At 37.4% G+C, this 10981-nt stretch overlaps 1 protein-coding gene across 1 annotated transcript; it reads right to left on the bottom strand.

Annotated features, from left to right (window-relative positions):
• Positions 1-3671: 3671 nt before the first annotated feature.
• On the bottom strand, positions 3672-5670 carry LOC115770322. Its single transcript, XM_030715559.1, has 2 exons — positions 5302-5670; positions 3672-4145 (listed from the first exon to the last, which is right to left on the bottom strand). Exons 1-2 carry the CDS (start codon positions 5668-5670, stop codon positions 3672-3674), a joined length of 843 nt encoding a protein of 280 aa, XP_030571419.1.
• Between the last annotated feature and the right edge of the window lie 5311 nt (positions 5671-10981).

The following is a 10981-nucleotide window of genomic DNA, read 5'->3' as shown; positions in this document are numbered from 1 at the left end:
GACATGAATTTCGACCAAAAAATCGGTGTTCAGATTTTAATGCCAGATTAATCTAGAAGGAAAACCATGAACAAAACGCCCAACCTCGTAAAAATCAGATGAGATTTGGCCGAGTTATGGGGGTGGTAAGTTTTGACCCATGTCTATATATGAATCTTGGGGCAAGATTTTGACATGAATTTCGACCAAAAAATCGGTGTTCAGATTTTAATGCCAGATTAATCTAGAAGGAAAACCATGGACAAAAAGCTCAACCTCGTAAAAATCGGATGAGATTTGGCCGAGTTATAGGGCTGAGAAGTTTATAACCATGTCTAGAGACGAATCTTGGGGTAAGATTTTGACATGAATTTCGACCAAAAAATCGGTGTTCAGGTTTTAATACCAGATTAATCTAGAAGGAAAACCATGAACAAAACGCCCAAACTAGTAAAAATCAGATGAGATTTGGCCGAGTTATGGGGGTGGTAAGTTTTGACCCATGTCTATATATGAATCTTGGGGCAAGATTTTGATATGAATTTCGACCAAAAAATCGGTGTTCAGATTTTAATGCCAGATTAATCTAGAAGGAAAACCATGGACAAAAAGCTCAACCTCGTAAAAATCGGATGAGATTTGGCCGAGTTATGGGGCTGAGAAGTTTAGAACCATGTCTAGAGACGAATCTTGGGGTAAGATTTTGACATGAATTTCGACCAAAAAATCGGTGTTCAGATTTAAATGCCAGATTAATCTAGAAGGAAAACCATGAACAAAACGCCCAACCTAAAAATCAGATGAGATTTGGCCGAGTTATGGGGGTGGTAAGTTTTGACCCATGTCTATATATGAATCTTGGGGCAAGATTTTGACATGAATTTCGACCAAAAAATCGGTGTTCAGATTTTAATGCCAGATTAATCTAGAAGGAAAACCATGGACTAAAAGCCCAACCTCGTAAAAATCGGATGAGATTTGGCCGAGTTATGGGGCTGAGAAGTTTATAACCATGTCTAGAGACGAATCTTGGGGTAAGATTTTGACGTGAATTTCGACCAAAAAATCGGTGTTCATGTTTTAATACCAGATTAATCTAGAAGGAAAACCATGAACAAAACGCCCAAACTCGTAAAAATCAGATGAGATTTGGCCGAGTTATGGGGGTGGTAAGTTTTGACCCATGTCTATATATGAATCTTGGGGCAAGATTTTGATATGAATTTCGACCAAAAAATCGGTGTTCAGATTTAAATGCCAGATTATTCTAGAAGGAAAACCATGGACAAAAAGTCCAACCTCGTAAAAATCGGATGAGATTTGGCCGAGTTATGGGGCTGAGAAGTTTATAACCATGTCTAGAGACGAATCTTGGGGTAAGATTTTGACGTGAATTTCGACCAAAAAATCGGTGTTCATGTTTTAATACCAGATTAATCTAGAAGGAAAACCATGAACAAAACGCCCAAACTCGTAAAAATCAGATGAGATTTGGCCGAGTTATGGGGCTGAGAAGTTTAGAGCCATGTCTAGAGACGAATCTTGGGGTAAGATTTTGACATGAATTTCGACCAAAAAATCGGTGTTCAGATTTTAATGCCAGATTAATCTAGAGGGAAAACCATGAAGAAAAATCCAAACTTCGTGAAAATCGGAAGAGATTTGACCGAGTTATGGGGGTGGTCATATTTTACCCATGTCTATATATGAATCTTGGGGCAAGATTTTGACATGAATTTCGACCAAAAAATCGGTGTTCAGATTTTAATGCCAGATTAATCTAGAAGGAAAACCATGAACAAAAAGCCAAACCTCGTAAAAATCAGATGAGATTTGGCCGAGTTATGGGGGTGGTAAGTTTTGACCCATGTCTATATATGAATCTTGGGGCAAGATTTTGATATGAATTTCGACCAAAAAATCGGTGTTCAGATTTTAATGCCAGATTAATCTAGAAGGAAAACCATGGACAAAAAGCTCAACCTCGTAAAAATCAGATGAGATTTGGCCGAGTTATGGGGGTGGTAAGTTTTGACCCATGTCTATATGAATCTTGGGGCAAGATTTTGACATGAATTTCGACCAAAAAATCGGTGTTCAGATTTTAATGCCAGATTAATCTAGAAGGAAAACCATGGACAAAAAGCCCAACCTCGTAAAAATCGGATGAGATTTGGCCGAGTTATGGGGCTGAGAAGTTTAGAGCCATGTCTAGAGACGAATCTTGGGGTAAGATTTTGACATGAATTTCGACCAAAAAATCGGTGTTCAGATTTTAATGCCAGATTAATCTAGAGGGAAAACCATGAAGAAAAATCCAAACTTCGTGAAAATCGGATGAGATTTGACCGAGTTATGGGGGTGGTCATATTTGACCCATGTCTATATACGAATCTTGGGTAAGATTTGGACATGAATTTCGACTAAATACGAATCTTGGGGCAAGATTTCGATATGAATTTCGACCAAAAAATCGGTGTTCAGATTTTAATGCCAGATTAATCTAGAGGGAAAACCATGAAGAAAAATCCAAACTTCGTGAAAATCGGATGAGATTTGACCGAGTTATGGGGCTGAGAAGTTTAGAGCCATGTCTAGAGACGAATCTTGGGGTAAGATTTTGACATGAATTTCGACCAAAAAATCGGTGTTCAGATTTTAGTGGCAGATTAGTCTAGAAGGAAAACCATGAACAAAAAGCCCAACCTCGTAAAAATCAGATGAGATTTGGCCGAGTTATGGGGCTGAGAAGTTTAGAACCACTAGAACACACAGCTGTATAAGAAAATGTTTCTACAACTATAGCTATTTGAGTTTCCGACCTAATTGTGGGAAGTCATTACGTGAGCTGCCAAAGTAGAATACACTCTCTCGCTCTCTTCTTCGCTCTCTCTCTCTCTCCCTCTCTTTCTGCAATAAATGGAACATTAGGCAAATTTTGATTCATGCCGCTTGAATTGAAACAGCCCAATTAGATGCCGCAGTAGGCTTTGAACTAATTAAACAAAGCTTACCTGAATCACTGATTAGCACTAGTCAAGCGGGCAGCTGAGATGGCCGCAGGCGATGTCAGACGCAGGGCGTTAGGGAGGTGCCATCATTACACACACGCTATACATAATTATACCAGCGGGAATCATGGCAAGGCCTCTCTCACACACACACACACATACACAAGCAGCTGTGTGTGTGAGCCTTAGGCGAATCGCTTCTGCGAAAATTATGCCAGGCCGGACCGCCTGCTGAGCCAGTGACAAGTGCAGGTGGGCGGCAATTAGGAAGCGATAAAGTAAAAAGTGAACACGCTATCGAGAGGAGGCGGAAGCAGCTACGACAAGAAGTAAAATGGAGTTAAAGAAGCCGTTAACAGCAGCTCCTTTTGCTGTGTGCGACAGCTGCCAAGCGTAGCAGACGAGGACGTTGATGACATCGAGGACATTGTAGCTAAATTGAATGTTTTATTTTCGATTTCTTTTTTGTTCCATTTTTCTTCCATGTATGTGTCCCATCGATAATCAACGGCGTTGCGTGCCACATGTTGCAGCCTTGTACAGGATATTATTATTTCTCGTGAGGCTCCTGGCTGCAACGTCGCCGGGACTTGGGTGGATAATAATAATGTGCGACCTGTAATGATTGCGATAGCAGAAGCGTCTGTTAAAGCCATCTCTTGATTTATTCAGTGTACTCGTTCAGTTGTACAGTATAGAATCAATTATGAGGGTGATCACTCGATCTTCTGTTTTGGTTTTGTACTTCCCATAGAACAAATAGAGCTGGCCACGGTACTCGCCAGGATATAAAAACTGGTGCGTCATCGTGGAGCCCAATTTCCAATTGTGTAGATAGTAGTAGCCCACCTCCACCGGGCAGTTGTGCATGAAGTTGCTGTACTCTAGCATGCTCTTGAACCAGCTCTTAAGCAGTCCATCCTTGACATTACTCACTATGGCACATACATCGAAATGATGGCTAAAAATAGTTTGAAAGTTCTTGGCATTGGCCACTCGCAGTTGGTAGTCGACGTGGGCTTTGAAGCCTCGCTGAATAGGTCTGGCCAATTCCATATCCATGTTAAGGGTTTTATTCGCAATTGAAACAGTAAAGTTCTTGAAATATTTCGTATTGAAAGTATAGTTGGTGGCAAGAAACTCGACATGACGTTCCTGCAGAAACATAAAATTGGTGGTATTTCCAGTAACTGGCTGTGCAAGACTCACCGCTCGACTGGGATACACATTTACACACAGCACCAGGCCAATTATTAGCAATGCTGAACAACAATAAAAGCGCGTCTTTAGCATTTCGACATGTACAGCGACCAAATTGTAATAATACGAACAATTTAAAAATTACTCAATAGATTTACCCATCTGTTTAAATAACCAAAAAATCAATTAGATACACGCGGCTTCAAATAATTATTTATTCAGCTCTCTACCAAATTGTTGCTTGGATAAGCATCAGCTCGTTATGAAACGATCATTAATGCACTTGTTCCCGTCATTGAATTTTGATGACCTCCACACGCTAATAGCCGGCATGTGAGGTACAGTCATAATCAAATTAATGTTTCACTTTTTAAACTGATTGACCTTTCTTAGCTAAAACATATCCTAAGGAACATAATGCTAAAAAAACTTATCATGTATACTTAAAATCTAACCGAGCATTCCAACTCTTTATCAAAACATTCTGTAGAATCATGGCTTAAAGCTAGTTTGCTCTTCCCCGCTCTGGGCTTCTATCCTAACTAGTTTTAGTTTTATAACTAACTTAATGGAAAAATTGCTCGAAAATAAATATTTTAATTTTATTTATTCTAAACACAACAAAGAACTGACCAGAATCTTAGTATTATCGGATTACTTCACCATTATCCTTCAAAGGAATTGGTTGAAAATTGTGTTTGGCATAAAAAAATCCAGTTTCGCATACAAATTATATTTTTATAAGAGTAAGGATTAATCAGAAACTTTAGAGGCTTGAGATCTTTCTTGCTGTGAAAAGTAACTTTATGCCAAACACAGTTGTTTCATCCTAACCCAATGTTTAGTTAGGTGCTGTTTAGTTCGGGAACTAGGGTTTTGTGAATCGGAAGTTTGAGAGTTAGGATAAGCACTGTTAAGGTTTTAGCAAAGCCAACAGAATGCTGTTTATAATATGAAGTAAAATTGGTTTCAAACGAGAATCTGCTGCATAATTATTACATTGGCTCTTACCGATTCGCGTTGCTTGCCTTCAGGATTTGGTATAGTAAGAATAATAATTAAGAAAAAATTAATTCATTTTTAATATTGCATAAGTGGTTAAGTCTATTACGAATTCCTCCTGCTTCGATTTGAGTTTTCCATAGAAAAAGTGACAAGTGATACGATAATCGCCCGCAGACAAATACTGAGGCACCAGTTGTGGATCCACCTTCCAATTGTGCAGAAAATAATGGCCCTTGGTTACTGGGCAGCTGTGCACGAAGTTGCTACGATCCCACATACTCTGGAACCAGGCCTTGAATATGTTTCTTTTTATCGTCGAAACAACCCCACAAGTGTCCATTGTGTGGGCAAAGACGCGTTGATATTGTTTCGTTCTGCTCAATCTGATCGCAAAGTCGACGTGCACATTATAGCCACGATCAAAAGTCTTTTTGGTGATCATATCGAGGTTGATCGTGTTGTTAACGATGCTCATGGTGAAGTTATCGAAGTACTTTGGGTTGTATTTGCACCCGCCAGAGTGGATAGTTACACTAGACTTCATTGAATGTTCATTCAATAAGAAATGTGATATTTGTGGATATACTATACTCACGGCTACCGCAACTGGCAGATCGCAGATCAAACATAATAAAATTATGTAAAGGCCGATTATGCAGTGTATGAACACTTTCATTTCGATTGCAAAATTCAAATGGCGTTTCAAAAGTTGTTTCTCATTAGTAACAAAATGTGGCGCTAAGCTAATTTTAATTGATATTCACAATAAGCTAATGATTGTTAGTCAGCGACATGGAAAATGTAACAAATTGAATTTGTTTTAAACATAACAAAGCTTTCTTTGCAGTTGAAAATATCTAGATAATGCTATTTGGAGCATATATATTTATGTAATGTTATAGTTTTGTTTATTGATGAAACTGATTCATTTTTAAAGCATTTCAATCAATAGGCTCCATAGGTATACTACACTCAAATTGGATAAACACAAATACCAGAACAATGAATTATACAGTACTAAAATATTTATTTTATTTCAACCTCCACCACACAACCAATTATAAAATCCTTACTTTTGTTTTGACCTTTACTCTGAATCATATTAAATTTGAGCCGATAGAAGCCAGGAAACAAAAATGAAGGAATTTCAAGCTTATGCACTATATAGTCTTTTATATAGTAGTGTTTCGGTTGAACTGGGCAACGTCTTTCGAAATTACCACATGACATAAATGTGGAGAACCATTTTTTCAAAAGGTTGCTATTTTGCTTGGCCAACATGCTGCACAAGTCCAAAGAGAATTGATAAAAGCTTTGAAAGGCTTCCGACTTTAGCTTGCGTGTGAAAAGGAACACATGTACGCGTAAGCCTGAATGTATTGTCCTCAGTAAGTCCATGTCCATGCTTAGCTTATTATTTTTTAAAATCAAAGATATGTTTCCAAAGTAGTTGGGATTATATTCGTCACAAGTTGGTGCTTTTAAAATCGAAAATGTGGATTTCTAGAAATGGTTTCGAATTTTAAAACAGCCTTTTTCATTTTTTATATATTTACCGTATAGATAAACGGAATACAGCTTAAAACCATTATGAATGCTATTTGAGCGTTCATTTTTGTTGGTCTCTTGCTGTTTATGAATACTTTGATACAACAAATGAATTCACTGAAAACAGAGCATTCATTGAAGTGTGTTTTGCGTAATTATGTGGAAGGCAATCTGCGTAATAAGAGTAATAATACTTAAATATATAAGCATTTGTCAATTAAGATAAATGTGTAATAACAGATTTTGTTAAAACAACCAAAAATTGTTTTATATTGGGCTAATTCAGAGTACTTTGAAAAAAAAATGTACTTCAGTAAATAAAATTATGTAAAAACTAGTATAAATTACCGGGAGTAGTCTGTGTATGTGCTTGCCAAGAAACTCATTACTGCTCTCGTTCCTGATATCAATTTATATTTATGGTTTTCTTATTTCTAAATAGCAAAATTTAATTAATAGACATACAAATGTAAAAAAAATCTGCCGTATTTGAACCAGCAACCTCCTGCTCGCTAGTCCGACGCACAGAAACTTTAGCTTCTTGTATGGCCACATCTTATTGCTCACTTTCGACTTCTCGAGCAGCTCATGCCACAGAGGGCCACAGAGAAAACCACGGCCCATGCCTATCTCCTTTTAGGTATAAGTACACACAAAGTAAGTAATTTACAAATGCATTTATTTTACTTCGATTTCCACCATACAACCAATTACAAAGTCCATACTTTTATTTTTGCCCTGACCTTGAAACATATTAAATGTTAAACGATAAATGCCAGGAAACAAAAATGAGGGAATTTCGAATTCATGAATTTTAAAGTCTTTCATAAAGTAATAATTTGGTTGGACTGGGCAATGTTTCTTAAAATTTCCATATGCGTAAAATGTCGAAAACCACTTTTTGAAAATATTGCTCTTCTGTTTGGCTAACATATTGCACATGTCTAAGGAATACTGATAGAAGCTTCGAAATGCTTCCGAATCTAGCATGCGTGTAAAGAAATACATATTTATGCGCAAGCCCGAATGCAACGCTCTGATTAAATCCATGTCTATGCTTAGTTTATCATTTCTTAAAAGCAAAGAGAAGTTTCCAAAAAAGTTCGGACTATATTCGTCGCAAGTTGGTGATTTTAAAAGTGAAAATGTGGATTTCTAAAAATAGTTGGGAATTATACAGTTGACCCGTTTTTATTTGTGTATAGTTACCATATTGGTGTACGGCATTAAGCTTAAAAGAATGATAAGTACTTTTGGAACGTTCATTTTTTTTGCACTTTTGCTGTGTATGTATACTTTGATACAAAAAATGAACTCACCAAAAAACACAGCACTCATTGAAGTGTGTGCTGCCCATATATCTAGTTGGAAATTATTTAGGTAACTTAATGGATTAGTAATTATAATATTTAAGTACTGGCCAATTCAGACAAAAATGCTGCAAAATTAGTTCGTAATTGCCCAAATGGTAGTTTCAGTAATGTCGATATGAAAACAAACTAATTTTAGTAAATAAAATATGTACAATGGAAAATTCTCCCGGTTTCAGTTATAAAGTACGTTTCACCTTCCTTTATGTACATTTTTTGACTCAATAGCATAAGCCAAAAACGTCTGCTTTATGTTATTAAAAAATACATATACATATACATATTATTTTTACTAAAAATATTTTTTAGCTAGTTCGCAAAAGAGAAACAGAAAAAAGTTGTTCATAAAGGAATCTATATGGACGGACCTCTTCCAAGTTTCATAGACATAGCTTTAAGACTAGTCTGCAATAGAAACAGACAGGCGACAATGAGTATATAATGTCGTCTATTGATACACTTCTAGAATATTTTTATTTTCAGGGGACGGTAGTTTCTTCTCTGATGAAAAAATTAAAAAAATATATTAAACACTTTTGAATGTTCAGTTTAATTCGGAACCTCGTCATTAAAAAGTGTGATGCAGTGTGTGAAGAAATGTGAAGCCTCCCAGCAACAGTTTCATTAGATGAATGATACAATTTTTAAATGAATCTCTCAAAAATACACATTCTTTTTCTTTATCTCTTTATCGCGATGTAGCCAAAAAACAGGCGTAAAAGTATTTTTTTTTTTACTTCAAAAAGAGTAAATGTGAATTAGTCCAATCATGTTATCTGTCCGTCTGTACGCATCTGTTTTCGAAAATGATGCCAAGACCTAGCAAGCCTGAGAATTTAATAGCGTCATATCGATCGAAAAGATTGTTAACAATACCTGCAAGGCTTTTAAACGAAATACTTCATGACGGTAAGGGTTTTCCTGGATGATCAGATACCCGAGCAGGCATAAAGCCGTGTATGCAGATTCGGTATTTGTAACGTAGAAACTAATCGCAGTTTTCGTACAAAATATTGACTTTTGATTGACTGATCTCTCCGATTGTTGTGTATTATAAAGGTGAGCTAGGTTTTGGCTGTTGAGCTCCTTTAAATGTTAAAGCCTAATCGTGAGCGTCATAGTCAAACGCGGCTGCAAGTATGCGGCATTTATTTGCTCAAATGGGCAAACAGAGAGTCAGTCAGTCAGTCGGCTGGCAACGTTCATCCAAAATGCAGTCAACGTGTCTTTGTTTATTTAGCGTAGCACGTTGGAGCCGCATCTCGTATTTATGTACACGAGCCGCACTGCAGAGAACAAATGCACGTAATTCTGCTTACTTCGTAACATTGCAACAATGCACGGGACCCCCGAAGTATTTTTTAGGATTTTTTTCTCCTGCGGTTGCGGTAGTCTGCTGGTCAGACAGCTAGACAGATAGACAGACAGAGAGACAGACAGACAGAGATGATGCGCCGGCGAGCGACCTCTGGCCTTAATCAGAATCGGTCCCGTAAAACTAAGGCGCCATTTTCAATTGTAGTTGCGTCGACATTGACGTCGGGCGTATCCTTTTGAGCAAAACAAAAAATAAAAAAATGTCCTGCTGGGTATTTTTGCTAGGTCTGCTTTGCTTTCACTCTGCGCCTGCATATTGCATTTATTTACATAGGCCTGGCTGGCTGCCTGGCTGGATGCCTGACTGGCTGACTTTTGATTTAAAGCTCTTGGCTCCTAACTCAATTCCCTTTCGACTTTGCAGCTGTCATTCCACCAGGTGCTTACGAGTATGTTTGTAGCGCGTGTGTGTGTGTGTGTACGTACGTGTGTGCGTTGCTCTTCCCTTCACATATATTTGCACATGCATTTACGTGCTCTGCCCCTTTGTGCTGTGCAAATAGGCACAGCGGTTGCAGCTTTTAGCCTCCAACATAATCCGTGACCATCATCCAATGTGCGCCCCAGCTTCAGAGTCTGTTCCATGTGACCTTTCTGACTTGAAGCTGAAATTATGTGGGCTGTAGCAAAAAGCAGCAAATGTATGTGGTTCATTTTGAGTTAAAGTAGTCAAGTGTTAAAGCATTTATAAAATGTAGGTTTCATAACAAGTGCAAAAAAACTGTTGAAGAATACAGCAATATTTTAATATTCGTAATGTTTTCTTTAATCAATCAATTGAGAATTTTATAGTTTACCCTGAAGGAAAATGGCTTATTACAGTTTAGTATGCATATAATAGAAAACAATTACTGAGATGTATAATATATTATTTATTTTACGTAATTAATTATTATACAAAAAAATAATATAATAACTAACGGGAGGGAGTGCTAGCTACTGAGGGTGTATAATATAAAAACCAATATTTTGATGACGCTTTTATCAAGTATTCACTGGCAAACTGATTAAGATGGATTGAGCATACTCAACTGCTCTCAAATAGGAACTGAGGCATCAATTGAATTCTCAAGCACTTGTCAACACTGCTTGTCAAACGCAGAGGTAAATTTTCATCAAAAAAAAATAAAAATTGTGTACCATTAAATTTATAATTTTCGTGAAAAATTAATAAGAAAAAAACAACATTGAGCCAAACAACATTGGGCATGGATGTTAGTGCATCCACGCCCTCTCAACCGAGAGAGCTGCGACCAGAATTCGCTAAAATGATGAGAATTGCTGGCGCTACACCTGCGGAAATTCGTGAAATGATTTCCCTAAATACTGTAAGTGCTTCAAATACTGCAATTAAGTGCAGTAGTAGCAATTTTGCAGCAACGACATGCACATTGACGTCGACAAACTCCATCTACGCGTCTACCTACACTGTCACAACTTCAAGTGGAGGAGTGTGCACCATCCCAAAAATTAACTACAAAAGTGTAGTTG

This window comes from Drosophila novamexicana, unplaced genomic scaffold (genome assembly GCF_003285875.2).
Source record: "Drosophila novamexicana strain 15010-1031.04,08,12 unplaced genomic scaffold, DnovRS2.1 tig00004555-arrow-pilon, whole genome shotgun sequence".
NCBI classification, from domain to species: Eukaryota; Metazoa; Arthropoda; class Insecta; order Diptera; family Drosophilidae; genus Drosophila; species Drosophila novamexicana.
The sequence above is the reverse complement of the archived record's forward strand: the minus strand, read 5'-3'. Positions and strand labels throughout refer to the sequence as shown.

Bases quoted from the DNA above. Each gene is read 5' to 3' on its own strand.
- LOC115770322 (XM_030715559.1), bottom strand. From the start codon at position 5,670: ATGAGCATCGTTAACAACACGATCAACCTCGATATGATCACCAAAAAG. The intron at 4,146-5,301 runs GTAATAGACTTA...ATGTTTCTGCAG, and splicing joins AATCGAAGCAGGAGGAATTC to GAACGTCATGTCGAGTTTCT.